The following is a 20,091-nucleotide window of genomic DNA, read 5'->3' as shown; positions in this document are numbered from 1 at the left end:
TGGTGAAAGGGCATTTTTTTATTGCTTGAATTTTGATAATATTCCCAAAATATTTACAAAACTTAGTTCGTACAAGACTGGTGTTTGAAATCAACATCCATACAAAAGAGATAGAAAACCATTAAGAGTACATGTATATGATCGACGCATGAATATATCAAACACATTAATATTTCATTTTGAATGTAATTTTCACACAAGTATGTGAACAACACGTGCACGACTCTAACACTTCATTTACTATGTAAATTTCCATCTTTTCTTAGTTAAGGAGAAAGAAAAAAGTTGGGGTAGATTTCTTGGCTGCACTTTCTAGGGTAACCAGAAAAACCACTTCACTTATTCTACACCGTGCGACATATCGAAGATAGTTAAAGTTGGCAAATCTTGCTTAAAAGGGGTCAGTTGGGCACGGGGCCCGGGCTACTGTGAACAAACATTTTAAAGTAAACAGGCCAAACAATGCTGCCTCGGGCTATTACTCCAAGAGGTATGAAGCACCTCTCTATTTTCGTTTCCCAGAATTCCTAAACCAAGTGTACAACAGATCTCTTATATGATATAAGCCAGATTTGCCAATTATTATAACTCCAGATAGTTCACGATACAGAATTAGAATTACTTTCTGGGCCTCCTGAGCATAAAAAAATGAAGCTGAGATAAGCTCAACCTCGCCTTCAATCCATTTAAGGAAATCGCAAAGTAAAACAATATCGACATGTAAATGTACACATATGATAATAAATTCTTATGAAAATGAAAACATACATACATACATACATACATACATACATACATACATGCATGCATGCATGCATGCATGCATGCATGTATGTATGTATGTATGTATGTATGTATGTATGTATGTATGTATGTATGTATAAAGTCATGATAAAGTCATGTTTATCAGCTAATATTTCAATAATCCTGTCGTGTTAAAAGAACTAACACTGTTGCTACATCATACCTGGGGTGACCTTGGCGTTTTACTAAAATATAGACACATTTCAATTCGCGACTAACAATAACATGGACTTCACACACACCATAAACAGAGTAATTATTCATTATGCTTTGATGACATGTTGGAGTCTCACCTGCAGTAGTTGATATACATGCATATGGCGTACACTCCAGCAGCTCCGTACTGTCATGAAATTTGTAAGTGGTGTTTTAAAACAACATACAGTGGCTATTTAGTTTTAATGGGTTCCCTTAATATTATGATTAATAATTTGGAAAGAATTGATAAGAGCTCGAACTACATAAAGATGTGTGCGTATAAGATAGACAGGGAATGCATCGTACAATGATAGCAACGGACTAGAATATATCACGTATTTTATGACCATATGTTACAAGTGAGAAAGCCTGGGAGTTAATAAACCGAACAGAGGTGTGAGATAAACGAACACTGTTACATGATACGTGAATGTCATCTCAACATCACAATCCGTTGCGATAATAACGTAATATGAGGCTCTTACTAAGATGATGCAAGATATCGTACGAGTCAGAAATGATACAACCATAGAATCAACAATTACTGTGAATATTGTAAGTATTATATGATTCAGAAATGATACACCCATAAAATCAACAATTGTTGTGAATATTGTAAGTATTATTATTCAGAAATGATACAAACATAAAATCAACAATTGTTGTGAATATTGTAAGTATTATGATTCAGAAATGATACAACCATAAAATCAACAATTCTTGTGAATATTGTAAGTATTGTGATTCAGAAATGATACAACCATAAAATCAACAATTATTGTGAATATCGCATGTTTATGATTTAACAACTTGATTGTTATTTTGACGATGAAACATACACTTTGAGATAAAGTAGCCTCTATCACGACTCGCAAAACATTCGAACATCTGTTAATGTGAGCGAGCCTTCGGGAATAGGTATTTCTTACAGGTGCTATATCTCTATATATATCACTGAACAATAGTTCGATTACGTATATAACAACAGTTAGTTATACGTGTTAGTCAGTTCTATTGTATTGATAAGCTGTGAAGTAAGAAGCTGCATTCGTGCTCGAATAATTAGGCCTAATAAAAAATTTTGTTGTTCCGCGATTACGCTCAATTTTAGAATAGGTCGAGTAGGTAGATTTATTTATTTTTATTTATTTATTTATTCATTTATTCATTCATTTACTTTCATGTGTGAGTGTCTAGTTCACGTAGTTATGTTTTCCGTTGTTTTCCAAATGGACTCTGTGTTATTGGTTTCTTATCATCAGATGTACAGCCATTACAGATTGAAAGAACAGTTTTATTTTCTTTTTTAGTTGATGTCAGTGTCCGCATCCATTATTTCTGGCGAGACTTCACAATTTTCGCGATTTTATTTTTTTCTCGAATATGTGTAAGAATCGGCAGTGAAAAACTGGGCGGGGTCGTGTAACCGGCCTCAAATAATTTTTTAGGCCTTACGAAAGTTAGCGTTTGGTTACTATTTGCAAAACGTTAACATAACCCACTATTTCTGGCGAGGCTTCACAATTTTCGCGATTTTATTATTTATCAGTATCTTTAAAAACCTGTGCTCTCGACTTCCTAGGATTTCACATTTCGCGTGTATTATAGGAATGATGAATGTAGTGGAAATATCAGGTAAAAGGCTGCGTATGTCACCGCAGGTAATGTTCTCATTCGCAGTGATGACGACATTTTCACGTGTTGATGGTTAGGCCTGATTTTCAGCCTGCTCGACGAACTGGATCGGTCCAACTCTTTGTCGGTTTCTTTTATTTCGTAGCCGTTTGACATCACCTGGGATTTGCCTGATTTTCCTTCGAACACTTTGATTGACAAGGATGTATGTGATCGTGTTGACCATACTGTTGCTCATGGCAATAGCCTCGACGACGTAGAATATATTAATGCTGTGCACAAAGTCGTAATGCAACAGCGAGTAGAAATCTCGGTATATGGTATAACCATAGTACGGCAACCAGCAGAAGGAAAATATCACCACCAAGATGACCAATAACCTTATGGTCTTCTTCTTGGTCGCGGTGTTGAGATTAGGCACATTGTTGGGTTGGCGAATGACAGTGGGTGTCGCTGAACTGTGTTTCCACAACTTTCGCGAAATGTTGATGTAGCAATAGGCCATTACTACCAATGGGAAAATGTATTCGCCGACCAGTAAAAATACATTGTAAGATTTCAAAGCAACCATTCTAGTTTGCTCCCAGAACTCACCGCAGTAATAAGACATGACACCATTATCCCAAAAGGCTATGGTTTTGGTGTACATGGCAGTTGGTGTGACAACAATAGCAGACAAGATCCAGATTATAACGACAGCTACCATCGCAGCGACAGCTCTCATGCGAGGACGTAGAGGATTGACAATAACGATATATCTGAAAGAATAAAAATAGTCACTACGATGTAATTTTATGAAGTTATATGCCACAAGAAAATTCATATTACACAATATAACGATAGGCAAACGTTCGCAATGGACAAACTTTAATATTGTGCCAAGCCCTACTGCAACTGCAATGATTCAGGAGGCCTCTATGTATATGCAATGTTTAGTACTTGCATACATAACAATCATATCGTCAAGCAAACGAGGCAGCAGTATTGTTCTTTGTCAGACAGTAGCTTACAGAGTCTTTGAGTTCATTTAAAACGATGAACTTCACAGACGTCAAAGACATTCTTTAAAAAGGATGTATCCAATCCTGTTTTTTTTAAATCTTACGTCCGTATCATTCTTCAAATTTGTATTCACGACACATGTAAGGTATACCTCTGGGTGTATTAGCAACGTGAAACTAGCGTGTCAGTAGAGGTATGTAAGGAATTCATGAACAGTTAGGTGCTAGACATGTATCAAAAAATCATTAATTATATCAAATTGCAGTTCGAAAGTTCTGTGTTTCATCATATTACACAGGAAGCAATCCAAAATAATCCGAGTCATAGGCTCCGACACCTTTCTTTTTAAAATTAAAGCCTGTGTGCGTATAACCAACCCAGAAGTATTTTTTTTTTAACTCAAAGTAATGAACCTAGTCAACTGTTTTTCAATATTTGCCGGTAAAGACCAAATAAAAGGTCAATAACCTTTGTAAAACATATTGCGAGTTATTCAAAAATAGCGCTATCTAGGTCTTCTCCTTCCAGGAAATGTTCCACACTTTATACGTCATGTATAGTAGTATTGCAATGGTGTGCAATATAATTCCGAACCTATTATGATATTAAAATCGCATACATTTTCAAGATTCCACTAATGGTATTACATTTTTACAGAAAAATGCCAATCGACATGACCACGAATTTACAATGTGCAGTAAGAAAACAGATATTTCAAATATCTCGAGGCATATTTGAATTCATGGAAAGGGAGCATGTTAAAAGTCAAAGACTCCTTACATATTATGCCGACATGTTTGAGTGTATGTTTCATCATTTGTACCTGCTGAAATTTGCTCGGTTCGCTACATACGTCATGAAACTACATAACCACCATATATGCCTAGGGAAGGTAGTAATATTCCTGCCTCAATAAATATTAAGACACATATTAGCATTCCTAAGTATTTTGATAAGAGGTTTCTTTTTTCTAGCAAATAAATGACCATTCTTTCGATTACATTTCATTTTAAAATAGGGGTAGGTAAATGTTGTTGTTTTTTTGTTGTTGTTTTTTTCATATGTGAGTGTCAAGTTCAGGTAGTTATATTTCCTGTTGATTTCTATATGGTCTCGGTGTTATTGGCTTCTTCTAATCAGATGTACAGCCATTACAGATTGGAAGAACAATTTTATATTGTCTTTTTCAGTTGATGTCTGTTCGCGCATCCACTATTTCTTGCGAGACTTCACAATTTTCAAGATTTTCTTTTTTTCTCAAATATGTAAAAAAAAAAAAAGTTTAGGATCGGCGTGAAAAACTAGGTGGGATAGGGTAACTGGAACGAAACAATTTTTTTATTTAGCCTTAGTAGTCGTTACATGTATCAGAAATGTTCAAGTTGAAGAAGTCACAGTTCCTATCATGTTCAACTGACATTTCATTTGACACTTGAACTCCGAAATGTATTTCTTAAATATAGACAATCGATGTATGTCATGCAAGACAACTGACTAGTGCAGTAGCAGCAACCTAAAACAATTAAAAGTTCCCAAGCGAACCAATGCGATTCGAGTTATAACGTTTAAGGTCGCAGAAATTGGCCGGGTGTCTTAATATCAAATATGGATGAAGTGCATAGCGATTACACATCCCCAAGGGATTATATCACATCACCCTCCCTTGATAACTACATCGAGATGTCCTCATTTGTGGCGAACCCGGGAAAGGTATCTGTTAGTACCTTTGTACTTATAATCTTCTGTTTCGTTCAATCATAACCATAGTAACATCCGGTCTTTAAAGTAATTCCGTCTAGAAGCCGTACTAATGATGCTGCAATCATCGAACATGTTGTAGATTATTGATAGTTGTTATAGTTTGGGTTTGTTTGTTCGGTGTTAATCTATTAATTCATTTCTACTGGACTTGCAGACAGTATGATGTCATTCTGTTGACATGAGAAGCACGTTCTATTTTATTATCCTATACTATTGGAAAGGGTAAAATTATACTGCAATCGAGTTATCACGATTTTATTTATTTCTTTGAATAACAAACTACGGATAAGTATTCGGGAGCGTTATTATTTCAACCACTCTTGAAGGTAATATGCAGCAAAATGTAACCCCCACCTCCAATAAATAAATTTACATAAATAAACAATACGTATAAACTCCCATTGCGCCAATTTAAACAAGTAACTGACTATACCATAACACGTTATCTCCATCGACCTGATTTCAATACAATGTATTTATGTCATCATCGAGATTTTGTAAAGCTATTAAGTATGGAGATGCCTAGAGATCTAGCTCAATGGGCAAATATCTATATCATAAAACAAATGCTTCACAGTCGGTATAAAGATCGGTATCATTGGAATACCTTAGAATATGTATGCTTAGACAAACCCGTCTTTACATTGCAGTAGACAATGGGTTTAAAAGATTAAGAACTCTAATGTGCAACCGAAGAGAAGATACTAACATTTACCAAACTTACAAGATATTGTTTGGCTTTGAAATGTTCATAAATATATCTACAATGAGCGAGGGAAACGATGGATTTGATACTATGATTCGGAACATATTTTCTGTATCCTTTAAATGTTTACCACATAGACAGAAATTTACATTTGGCTTTCTGTTTGACCATATTTGGCAACCATTTTGCAAATCAAAGTTTTTCAATTCTCTCCAAACTTTGCCATGTGGAAACCTGTTCGTGGTCCTTTAGAAATAATAAAATAAATTTGGGGTTCACCATCTTGTTTTCAAGGACATCAATAGTCTTTTATTTTTCCCATACACCGTGTCCGGCCGCCATATTGGATTCTAAAATTACTGAATTTTTAATAAATAATGTCGTTTTAACTCTATTTCAAATGGGTGAATGGCTACTGCTGATTTGTTTTGTCTCGAGATTAACTGCGAATGATCGAGTTGGAGTTTCCTTGAACAAAGTTTAAGATTGCAATTGTTCATGCATTTAGTATTGATAAAGTACACTCTAAAAAAAGGCTGTATGATGTTACCATTGAATTACAGGCTATTAATATATGTCGGTACTTCTTTTACAATGCATCGTTAGAGGAACGAGTCTTTTCTAATTGTAAAGGGATTGGTAAAGTTGTCATGTCTGAACAACCTTACGCTCTAGCGGAGTGGGTCTGTGACATATTCTGAAGTGGGTGTACAGAATATCCTATAAGATTCAAAATATAATTTTAATGCTACACGTGATAATGTGTCACATCGAGGTAACACTTCGAACCTATAAACAACACAACTGTTACATTGCGTCTAAAATCGATTAAAACACGCAATTTTGTGACCCAGTGCTTAGAACCGAAAAAAACGTATTATCAGATTAAAGGACACCACAACATACTCACGAACACTCTAGTTTTTCCTTGTCTGTGACTATGTGACATTCAAACGTTCCATCATGATATCTCAACAGGTAAAGAAAAAACGTATGGTGTCTTGTGTTTCATCTTCATGAAGTCTATGTGTTTTGTAGTAAATGGGGTTCAGAATTTAACTAATTAAATTGTTTACACCCAAACAAAGTAAAATGTAACTTTAACACAAAGATGTATGTAAAACCATATGTACAAACATAACTATAGACAACTTATGAACTATTATCTCGGATTTAAAAACAGATCAAAATTCTCTCTGATGTAAACGTCTGTTTCAACGTACTGTAACATTACATCAACGATAACATTTTCTGGACAATCTTGTACAAAATTAATATACAACTCATAACAGGCCGTACATATTATTCAAACAGTTACACAATATTTCACTTTAATAAGCCATGAAGTATGGTTCTAGTGACGACTTAAGACATTCTCATTACTATGTATGTATGTATATATATATATATATATATATATATATATATATATATATATATATATATATATATATATATATATATACATATATATATATATATATATATATATATATATATATATATATATATATATATATATATATATATATATATATATATATATATATATATATATATATATATATATATATATATATATATATATATATACGTGAGCAACCAATGCAGGCCATCAGAAACGCACACGGGGCTTTTTCCAAAGAGATAAAATCATGTTCTATTACTGATGGTAACTGTACATTTGCTTGGTGCCAACGGCAGGCGGTTGAATCTTCACATGTATCTAACTGACTGTAGAGTCTGGCTTAGGTGTAGTAGTTGTAGTTGTTTCTGAATCAACAATATAATACAATTCTTCGGTGATAGATTGTTATTTCGATATGTTAAATAGACAGCTGAAGGCTAGACGTTGGGAGACGTCTTATCCTTTTAATCACAGACTTTTAAGACTTTTAAAAGTTTTACACTTTCACCGTTACGACTTTAATTACATTTAAATGTGGAAGTATTGCACGTCGGATGTAGAATCGATGGAATTATGATAATGTCGAATGGTTGACTTCAACATGCTGTCCACTAGTTAAACTACAATAACGAGGCCAATTTTCGATACCATCATTAGTCATTCACCGTTTGGTAATTTGCCTTAAACGGAAAAAGAGAATTTCAAGCTGGCTTCTATTTCCATTGACATTTTTCACGTCTTCTTTTAAGAAGAGAAAGAGTCCTGCGCTCTGGATTTGTATCACGATCAATATCATTTTTATCGATTTGGGTAATTGAGTGCAGGCCATGGTAATAGGGCTTATGTATAGTTTTTCCATTATATCGATTTCACACTGAAAACTAACAATTTGGTTCACTGACAATGTAATATCTTCAGTGTATTAAATGTATATGGCAATTCGTAACACATAGAAAAGTATATAATCAGCCAGCTCGTTGATTAAGATGCAAAACAGAGCCCTTGGGAGCAACAAACAAACGGGCTTATCTCATTTCTTTGTAGTTCCATGCTCCAATGTTTAACATTTATCCGTAAATCATTAATATGGTTTCTACAACATCGCCTGAAATGTCTCTTTCTTGGTTCATTTTAGTTTGAAATATTAATGATTCAAACATGAACTTAACGTCTCTTATGATTTAAGTTAAGACAACAGATTGAAGATATTTTATAGTCTTGTTCCGAATATCGCTCGAAAATTGGTCTTGGTGGCATTTGGGGGTAACAAAAATTGAAGGCAACTTATATACATGTATATATATATATATATATATATATATATATATATATATATATATATATATATATATATATATATATATATATATATATATATATATATATACATATAGTAGGTTACTACCTGACTATGTATCTGAATGTTATGGAATAGAACGATTAAAAGACAGAATTGTCGCTCTATTTCATAACATTTAGATATATAGTCATGTGGTAACCTACTATATGTCGTGCCTTGATATCATTGCTGAAGAATTGTAATTTGAAACGTCAATACATATATATATATATATATATATATATATATATATATATATATATATATATATATATATATATATATATATATATATATATATATATATATATATATATATATATATATAACTCGGTGAGTATCAATCTGCTAAGACAGTGCTCTATACCGCAGTGGCAGAGCGTAATATATATACAAAACTATATATATATATATATATATATATATATATATATATATATATATATATATATATATATATATATATATATATATATACAATACTGGTGTAATAAGATCTAAATTATTTTACTAACGATTGATTTTTCTCGCTATGTAAGAACTGTCAATAACTTTTAATTATTATTAAGCAAGCAAACTTCCTTCTGATATACTTCAATGGTATAGACATATTCGCATAACCAAACGTTCGATAACAATTCATATACATCCAGTCCGAAATTATACATATGTGTATGCCAGTTATTCTGTATCACATTTGTGCAAGATTTGAAATAAATTGGACACACATAAATACTACAGAATTTCTGCAATATGCAAAATAATTGTTTTTGACAACTGACCTTGAAGGGTAAGGTCATGTCATCGTTTAAGGGCTTAAGAGACAGTTTGATAAAAATGAACACATGAAAAATAAAAGAAATTAGGTGTTCGCTAACATCGCTAAATGGCAGTGGATGCGAATCTATATCTACATACCAGCATGTCTTTGCACCCAGATGTTTACAGATGGAAGATTTACATGTTTCAAAAATCGAGATAACGATACACATCACTATTTTGAACACGTACATAGCACGACGTTATATAGACAAATATAGAAAGGTGATATAGCGGGAAAGGTAGGGGGTAGAGATGTCTAGCGTATATAAATCCATTGATAATTTGTTTACAGAGCCTGTCATGCAGTGTCCTTTATATCATTCTGAATGCCATCCGGCAACATTCTGAGAAAATCTGTTTGATGTGGATGTTATCAAATTTAAAGGTATGGTCATAAATATTAAACATCATTTTTTTAAAAGATTTATGATGAAACCCTTTCGTCTAAATGTTTAAAACATCTGATACACATGGATTGTTTGTATATTTAGACATATGTTCTTGATTAGAAACGGACGTTTCCTACCTAACTAATCAGCTTTCCACGTACACACATCTGGATAACTCCTGCTATATTATTTAGATTGCAATTCCCTGTTTGTCACTTGATTATACAGTAACATGTAAGGCATTACAAGACGCCATTGTATGTATACATTATCTTCAGTCGTCACAGAAGGCTTCGTTTCTTTTACAACGTAAATCATAAACCCTGAAACAAAACGTCACCTGGCTTAGCAAAAAATATCGTTAACGTTACTAAAGCTAATGTTGTAAATCTTCTCGTCTGGCTCGACAAAAATCTAACTAATATTTATATCCACATGTTATCGCCTGGCACGACAAGAACTGAATTACAATTGTTACATTTTAGTCATTAACTCTCAAAATATAAAAGAACGAGCCAACCTTAGGTTTACCAGGGACACATACTAGTAAATTTGGCGATGATCTCGTAAGATAATGGTAGCTCATGCAAAGAAAGTGTAACAATATTGGTAAAGATGTTTGTCACGCCAGACGATTAACGAAACACTGATGGTAAGATTTTTGTCTAGCTAGACGATAGAATGTATGTAGCAATGTTAATGAGATTTTTGTCGAGACTGGCGACCTTTTGTTGTTTCAGGGCTTATGATTTTCATTACTTTACTGTCATTTATTTATAATCTGTACATATCCAATGGACATGCGATAATAATGCCTGTTGCAAGGACTCCTAAAGAATTATGTTTTCTTTAATATCTAATGCTGAAGAACTCTCTGAATCTCTGAGAACGTACATATTCTTGCAGTAACAGGAGCGCACATTCGTGATCAACTCACTAACGAACACAATTTGTAATGCTCACATTTCATCATCAAACCACTTGACGTGGTCTCATCGTACACTTCTGCAATATTGAAGCACTTGAATTACTCTATGCAAACCGTCCAAACCTGTATCGAATCGGAAGTCACCGATTATATCAAAACAGAAAACTCGTCTTAATGTATCAAATTGGAATGCATCGCCCAGAGGTCACAGACATCCCGTGTTCTCTCAACGATCATTGCGGATGTAGAGAAACCTTTCTTTGAACACGGGTATTAGTCTTTCTTATCAATGTGTAGCATGCTGAGTGAGAAGCATAACCATATAAGGGCAGATAAATTAATATAGATCAGATTGAAATACTGGTCACTGTCATCACATACAGCAGCACGATATGAGTATGAGATTGAACTTCAAAGATAACACATTTCCTTTCAAATCCATCATTACGAACCTATTTTATCATAATGGTCTGATACATGTCCAATGATTCAAACACGTCGTTGATTTAAAGGCTGGGGAATTCCCAGGATTATACGTGGAAATAAGATTAGATCCTTGTATTACGTTTTCGGAAATTCTAACGATTCCTTTTTAAATTTTTATCTGATCTATTAGCTTGTCTTTCTATATTTTTTGTTGTTTTGCACTAATATTTGTACCTTGTGTCATATTTGGAAATCTGATTCAGAACTGTATATTGAGTTTTGGAAATTCACACCATCCTTTTTTTTCTGTCTTATCTATTCGCTCGTCCCTCCAAAGATTTATGTACTTATCTGTGTGACATTACCACCTTACTAAAATATTGCAAAACTGATGAACATACAAGTTTACCTGATTATTTCAATTTGGCCAAATAAAAAAATATGTTTCCGATAGCCCGACCAACCCTAGTTTAAGCCTCCGATTCTAAATTTTTTTTCAAACATTTTTTTTTTAGAACAAAACGATATCTTCTTGATCTTCACGTCTGTTTTCTTAATTCCCCAGTGATAACTGCACATATTTCATCAAACTATCACAGAAGGGTATTTATTCTGATTGACATTGTGTTTGTTTTTGGGTCGAAGCAAATACTTGTCAAAAATGAAAATAAATTCCCGACCTGCCTATCCTATTTTTCGCCTTACCACGCTGATAAAACTTTGATTATCTGTATTTGAGAACAGTTTTTGGTATTTTGGCAATATGGTTAATATAAAGTCTTTTTAGCGCTCGTTGATGCATCCTTCATTTCAGTGTTTTTATATACAAACAAACAAACAAACAAACAAACAAACAAACAAACAGTTATAGCTACTGACAATGGGGTTTTGAATGAACATCGATGAGCGTACTGTCATTATCCTTTGACTTTCTGTTTTAGTATATGGATCTTTAGGTAGTAGCAATTGAACGTTAGTATCTTACAAACACTTACCGTTATATTAGGTATAAAATTATCAGGTTGCCATCAGACTAGAGGCTAGAGTCACATTTCTTTAACAAATTTTGTTTACTAACCTGTCAATGGCTATAACCAGTAACGAATTGGTGGATACGTATAATGAGACTAGCTTGATATAAGCAACTGCTATACACATGTTTTCGCCGAATCGCCAATTCTGACTGACGTAGTAGCTCAAGTTGAAGGGCGCACATACAACGGCAACAAGGAAATCAGATGCCGCAAGGTTTGCAATCAATAGGTTAGGTACCGTTCTCATCTTACGATGTCGTAACAGAACGTACATTAGCATGGCGTTACCGATGCCACATATGGGTATCATCAATGAATAAACCGTGCCAAGGATTACTTTCGACGCTATATGTACCTCCGGTATCGTCGCTGTTGTAGGAAAATCCAGATCCCAACTGTACGTCTCATAGTAGTACGAATTGTAGTATCCATATTGATTCAGATTTCTGGAAGTGCCGGCATTCGCGGACGTGTTCATGGTGGTTGTACTGTACGTCTTGATTTCGCAGTGTTAATGTCAGCTAAATTTCCCCATTATCGATATAATTATGGTATGATATGATTTGTTGAGGTGATTGGTGCTAGGTTTGTCTTTGAGGAGTAATAAAAGAAACACAACATACTCTTGACACCAAATTAGCGATTGGAAGCTGACGATCTACAGTGAGTATTGCTATTGGTGATTTGCGTCACTTCCAGGCCCCATCAGCACATATTTATCCAAACCAAGTAACGCTCGTATTGTTCGTGCTATTGTTTGTTGCCGACGTTTGGTAATTTATCCTACCTTATATCCACCAAAATAGACGTAATTAGTCGCAAGTGAATCGTCCTGCAATTATAACTTCCCATCATGCCTTGTTCCAAAGGTAAGGCAGAGGAAGTTAAGCAAACGAAATTTCGTCTGCGTGACCATGAATAGATTGCCAATTTCCACCACTTACTCAATGATAAGTCTTACACAAACAGTACAGAAATTGTGTGTACGGTTTGTGGAATCTCCACATTCGCGCAACTAATTACTAAATACTGATACCCGGTAACTGTTTTACACGACTTTTAAAGTAAGGAAAATATCAGCAACGATGATGAAATAGATCCCCTTTGTTGAGGGGAGCTTCAAAAATAGACTTCATTATCGACAGTAAGATCGAGAAAGGCCGCCTCAGATTTCCCTTCACTTGAATTAACACTGTCACTTTCACATCACTCCATGATGTCGCTCCTTAATGTTGACCTATTGTGGTCGACTAGAACATATGTTGTGCTTTGTACAGAGTGTAGATACAAAGTTTGTTAGGCAAAATATTGTGTTCATATTTCCAAAAGTCGAGAATTATTTATTTTTATAGGAATGGCGGTTAAGATGCCACATATCTCTTAAGAGAGATCAAAATTTAAACGGGATACTTGTAGCAGTTTGCTTTATACAATAAAATGTGGAGGTGTACGATTTTCATACAATATCCAAATTGTTGCTCAATAATGTTTAGGTGTAATGTTAAAGGAATTGGCAGAATTGGTCAAGAGTCTGGAATACCGTCGAAGCATTTCCAAAGAGTGAAGTGGTATTTTTGCATTGACCACATCTACCCAAATTCAAAGTTCTGCTTGATCCTCAAGTGTTCTTGAGAAATTAAAACTATTTTCAAAGATGGGTCTAGACTGGGAGCATGTGGATTCACAAGAAAATAAATATCAAGTACAGTACACAAATGTTGGTGTCCTTTTGGGAAGGATCTGTATTATTAATTATTATAATGTCGTTGATTTAGGTGTGTGGATGAATAAAAGAGAACCTCTCCATGTTTTCACATAAGTCAAATCCAGGAACAACCCAAAGAAGTTAATTTGGACTCCTGGAACAACACAAGGAAGTTGGGATGACTGAGTGATACATCAGATCACTATAGTTGGCTGAGGTAATAAACATCATCTATCAGCTGTTTGTGGTAGTATACAATGGAACAAATGTGCGGAAACAAATACAACTCTCTGTGTACCTGTGGTTGCTGAGTAATGCATGCATATACCCTTGGGGAATTCAGTGAAAGATAATATAAAGGCCTCATTCCCATGATTTGTGTAAGTCCTGAGTGATAGCGGAAGTAACATGCATGTCAATATACCCTCCTCGTTGGCTAGCCGTAACGACAAAAGTCTGGTCCCGAGACAACATGATAGTGGAACGAGTGGTCTGTTTGTTTATGACGTGATGTATTATAGCATGGCGGATGTCACTGAGTCCTCGGTGAGGCTTCACAAGTCATCAAAAGAGCTAGAGAGTATATGGAAATCTGAACAAGAGAGCATCATTAGTATGAATTGTTGAAGTTGTCAGGGTGATACGTCTATCAGGATCCGCCTACTTTCATACAAATGTTATCTCCTGGTTGTTACAAAATTGAGACAAAATATAAATAGTCGTCGAATACAGAGTTCCCAACGTTGTACTTATTAGCGAATCAAAATTACATACATCTGCGGACTACTGGTATATGTGCCAGTGGATTAGTTGAAATCGACCCATGCATGTTACAGATATAAATGTACGCTTTGACAACGTTTGGGCTATTTGATCTTGATGATACAGGTCAAGAACAGAAGTCAAGATAGCACTTCAATAGTTTGTGGGCAAGAGCGGGTTATCGTTCACCATAACTCCCAGACATATGTATTTTTTATTAATTGGAGTTTTGCAAACAGCTAGGGAACAAAAATGTTAATGATGAATATTTTGGCTTTGAATTCGAATAACGTGTCCTGCCTAGTATGGTTTTAATATGTAGAGGTTGTGGTACTATATTAAGGACGCAAGCAGCCATGAATTTGCATAGGACAAATGTATGTTGTTAAGTTTAACAATATACTAAATTATATTGAAATTGAAGTATGCATTCTTAAGATATTGCTTAATTAGTTGATTTCATTGATAAGCAAATTTCCCTAATTAACATGAACAGATCTCGCTCAAAAACTAGTTAGGTCTAGCCATTACCCCAAACATTATAGGTACTAAATTTCATTGTAATTGAGCCAGCCGTTTTTAAGAAAATGGTGACACAGACAGACAGACAAACACACACACACACACACACACACACACACACACACACAGACGGACGCCTGACAGACACACAGACAGACACCCCCTTTTAATACCTCCCGTACCCTTACGGGAGGTAAAATGATTACAACGATACAATAATTGATACAAACTAAACACAATCTATAAAAAAAACATTTACTGGTACAACAAATGGAAGTAGGCCCGTTACCCCATCCTTTTGCCCCCCCCCCCGGGCTTTTGCCCCTCGTTTTTTGCCCACCCCTCACCTGAAAGTACTTTTTTGAACTTTTAATTTTAGTTTTACTCGACATGGCAACAGTAAATGACAATAGCATAATTCAAATGTTAGAAATTATCACGAATTAGAAATGACTCATTGTTCTGTTTGTTCCATGGAAATTTAGTGTTTGTATGTTCGCTACCTTGGATACATTACCGCAAATCGTGTAAAAGACTACGGTACTAATTTGGAGTGTCATTACATGAAGGAAGTGACGTGTTCACAAATATGAGCGACCCCTGTGTTATTTGTTTGATAGCATATATGTTTTTATGATAATCAGTTGTTGTTTGTACAGCATGTTGAACAAAATCGTTGTTTTGAACGAGCATGTTAAACTAGTACACTGACATCTACTGTCGATTTGTACCGATGTTATTACCCGCTACGAAGACCAACAGTGATGTATTAAATCATAGAAGGTAACAAACAAACTAACTACGCAGTGTTGTACTTTTTCCCTGGTGTAATAATAACGTCCCTTTCAAGAAATCCATGGTAATCACAAATCCTCGATTGCAGATATTGACAAGGCCTTTTCTATGGAAACGGCATTGTGGTATGTTATATATTACATGTATCAACTACGGCACGGAATCGTTATCTAATGAAAACCTGGTTATTCAAGAAATTACTACCACTCAGGTATACTAATTGTGATGCACGAATAGTTACCTTTGGTATCCTTTAATGATGTGTCCAGAAACATGTATTGTCAAACAAAAGAAATCTCTTGGTGTTATTACACAAGATGCCACCGAGAGAGGGCTATATGAATGCATTACTAGTTTTCAAAATGAGTGTGTGTATACGTGTATGCATCGATCGTGTTAGTTATATGTACGTAGGTCGAATTGAAACTCATAATCATATAGAAGAGTCACTGTGATATTTCACTTCAAGTCCTTCAGACGTTAACTTTATGCGTTGGTGATTCAAACTGACCTTAAACTCGAATATTATGCATAATGTTTATATAAAACCACAAGGTACACAGATTGCAAGTTAGTGTGTACAGTAAAGTCTCAAAGAGATGACATGTTTAGTAAAATTTTGTTGAGCTGGACAGTGACTTAGGATTAAATCCCAACCAAAATATATTTCCGTGTATGCAAATCAGTGAGTTTTATACTTTGTATGTAAATTAGTTGATAGTGAATTTGTCACATATTACTACCAGGTGGCTCAGTTATTTACATAAAATGTAAATCAGTTAGCTGAGAATTAACCTATTAGATTGACATATGGCTGGATTTTATGGGAAACATGCCCAGTATAAAAATTACTTTTGCAAGGTAAACAATGTGGACACTTCACTGCAAGAGTTTGCTCTTTGCAATGTTACTGTAATATGCAGATATATTCAGATTAAGAGCAGTAAGGCAATAAGGAATTGCATTGAACATACAAGTATATATGTATGTACTACGCATTGGCAGTGATTTGAACCACAGGTGGTGCGTTATAAACTTCAAGGCTTGTAGTAATTGTATGGCAACCATTTTAGACTGCAATGAGAGGAATCTACGAACTTGAGAATAATTATCATCATGGTTTTTTTATTTTACCATATTTGATTATCCAGATCAGTTAAATCTACTCATGTGGTACTAACCCTGATTTCAACCATTTGCGTTAAAAAGCATAACCTTATAGTTTAAGAATTCAGCTACTAGACTTTTTTCCATTTCTACGCTTAAGCATCGTTATACTAGTACTAAATAACTTAACGGTACAAATGTCACCGTATGATTACTTTCCTTCAGGATTCCATAGAATGTAATAAGCTTTACGCGAAGTGAAGCATTGCATATTATGAATTAGTAAGTAACTATTGAAAGAATTAGTATTAGAAACACAAGGGTAGAGCGAAATACAAATATACCATATATTTACAAGTAATAACGAATTTTGCAACTTTTTGACTTACAAACGCAAAGTTGAGCCTTATTTTACATTATTTTAAATAGTTAAAATATCTATTAGCTAAGTTTATTTGATAATTAGAAATCGGAAACAAATATCCATTTTCGATATGGTCACTGAAAATGCAAATATGCTGAGGCATAAATCTCACAATGTGGTTATTAAAATAATGGCTACGTTTTCCAAATCACACTTACAATATTACCAAAATACAGTGAATGTTTTCTTAAAATTTGGCAGAGGTTAATCAGTCCAGCGTACCTCAGAAAACAACAAAATTACAATCACAAGGTATAAATAACTATGGCACCACAGGGAACAGGACGAATAAATAATTTTGTTCTCCGGATTTTCCGGATTTCTAATATTATTTTATTTTCTCTATAACATTGCAAATAAAATTTAAATATAGCCATAAAAATATTGTTCCCTCTCACTGTTTGTGCCTATTTCCTACCGTTATACATGTACTTCTGTTGGTCGAATCGGTAGATGTTTACACTCGCTGTGTAATGTGTTAAGTGGGCAAATAGTCCCTGATTTTGTTCTACGATTAGCAATTTACAAATCTGGTAAACTCTGATAAGACAGTGATAACGGTAGGAAATAAGCAAAAATAGTGAGAGGAAACAATAGTTATGATGGCAATATTAAAAACTTTTATTTGAAATATATAGAGAGAGAAAGAAAATAATATTAGAAATCCGGTCGCGAGAACAAAATTATTTATTCATCCTGTGCCCTGTGATGGTACTGTAAAGTAACCTGTCTAATCATTTAATTTCGATCTGCAGAACCTGGTCTCTATTCGCCTACAGAGATATCACAAAGCCACAATAAAGTAGAATAGCAAGGACTAACGCCGACTGTTAGAAACCTGACAACGCTGCGAACGTGACTTCTGACTCAATTAACTATTTATCTACAATTATATAAGTAGACCTTTCTCGTCTAATTGTGAAAGAAAGTAAGTTATTACCATACAAAAGTACGATAATGATGGACAGAACAACATATTTACACAAAGGTAATTGCTAGGATCCGGACAATGGCACCCGAGTAGAAAATAAATCGTGATCTGTGTCCTAAAGGTTATTCGTAATAGCAATATTACACTGATCATGGATAACCTTACATCTTTCTATATTATAGGTGCAAGTGTTGATTGTCCTTATCAAAGTGTGAAACATAATCTGTCCATCTGTCCACCAACAGTGGTAGAACCACTTGCCTCTTACCACTACGGTTGGGGTTCGAGTCAGCTCAGGGTTTGGTCAAATTTGACATGATGTAAGAAAGAAGGGTGTCATTCAGTTTGACTCTACTGAACTATGTGAAACACCTTGCCTTATAAACAAGCTATCGAACGTGTGGTGGATTTAAGAGGTTCGTCCTTGAATTTCTCAAATATTTTTGTCCAAAACAAGAAGTTAAAGTGGCCATGTGGAGGATGAACGAGAACTGTTTTATTGTTAAAACAACTTTATCTTAGCGTATCTTACAATTCTCGGTAATTTTACTGGTGTGTATTTTTAATGACTATTTTTGATCGATTCTTTTTGTTACATATATGATGTATTTTGGGTGTGTGACACGTGGTTTTTATTCATACGGTGTTTTTAGTGTGGGCACGTCAATTTCCCCTCGAGGATCAATTATCACATCTTATCATATCTTACCTTATGTTATCTTAATTTCTATTATATTACGATCTCATCTCATCTAATCTTTACTGTATTATGTTTTTCAACCTGAAAAATCAATGTGAAACAACATAACATAGCCAAACTTTTTTGTAACCCCTATAAACTTCAAAAAAGTAAAATAATCTGTTAAACGTTACTTATTTTACGACGAGAAAGTGATTTATAAATGACTGAGAAAAAAATTAATCACTACAGTCTGTGAATGCCACGTCCCCATATACAGAAACATCATCGAGCATTAGCAGTTTGATAACTTGAGTTAACATAACTCCGACAGTTGTGTAATGTCAACCCGATATGATAAATGATAGGTGGAACACACTATGATGAGCATGTCATATGTGAACTATATTTATTCAATCTGAATCTTTTAAAGCTAATTTGTTATATTTGTACCTACACAAATTCCTCTTAGTATGAATGGCCTACCGAAATGGAATATAGTAGTCTACAATTGGTGTTTCATACATCCAGTTTTGCACATTATTCTTATCTTACTATTCGCATTCGTTAAAAAGTACTGATTAGCTTACCTTTAAAATGCTTATATACTGATGCTCTCTGTCTGTCTGTGTGTATGTGTGTTTGTGTCCTCCTTTCTCAAGAGCCTTGGGTTTAAATGCATTGAAGTTTGGTAGATATATTTTAAAAAGATTA

General features: G+C 34.4%; 1 protein-coding gene across 1 annotated transcript; it reads right to left on the bottom strand.

The window, feature by feature from the left end:
- Window positions 1–2,710: 2,710 nt before the first annotated feature.
- LOC144439280 (prokineticin receptor 1-like) lies at window positions 2,711–12,930 on the bottom strand. The gene is made up of 2 exons (XM_078128557.1): window positions 12,497–12,930; window positions 2,711–3,395 (listed from the first exon to the last, which is right to left on the bottom strand). Exons 1-2 carry the CDS (start codon window positions 12,928–12,930, stop codon window positions 2,711–2,713), a joined length of 1,119 nt encoding a protein of 372 aa, XP_077984683.1.
- Window positions 12,931–20,091: the final 7,161 nt, after the last annotated feature.

This window comes from Glandiceps talaboti, chromosome 8 (genome assembly GCF_964340395.1).
Source record: "Glandiceps talaboti chromosome 8, keGlaTala1.1, whole genome shotgun sequence".
Lineage (NCBI taxonomy): Eukaryota > Metazoa > Hemichordata > Enteropneusta > Spengelidae > Glandiceps > Glandiceps talaboti.
Note: the sequence above shows the minus strand (reverse complement) of the source record. Positions and strands in the feature narration are given on the sequence as shown.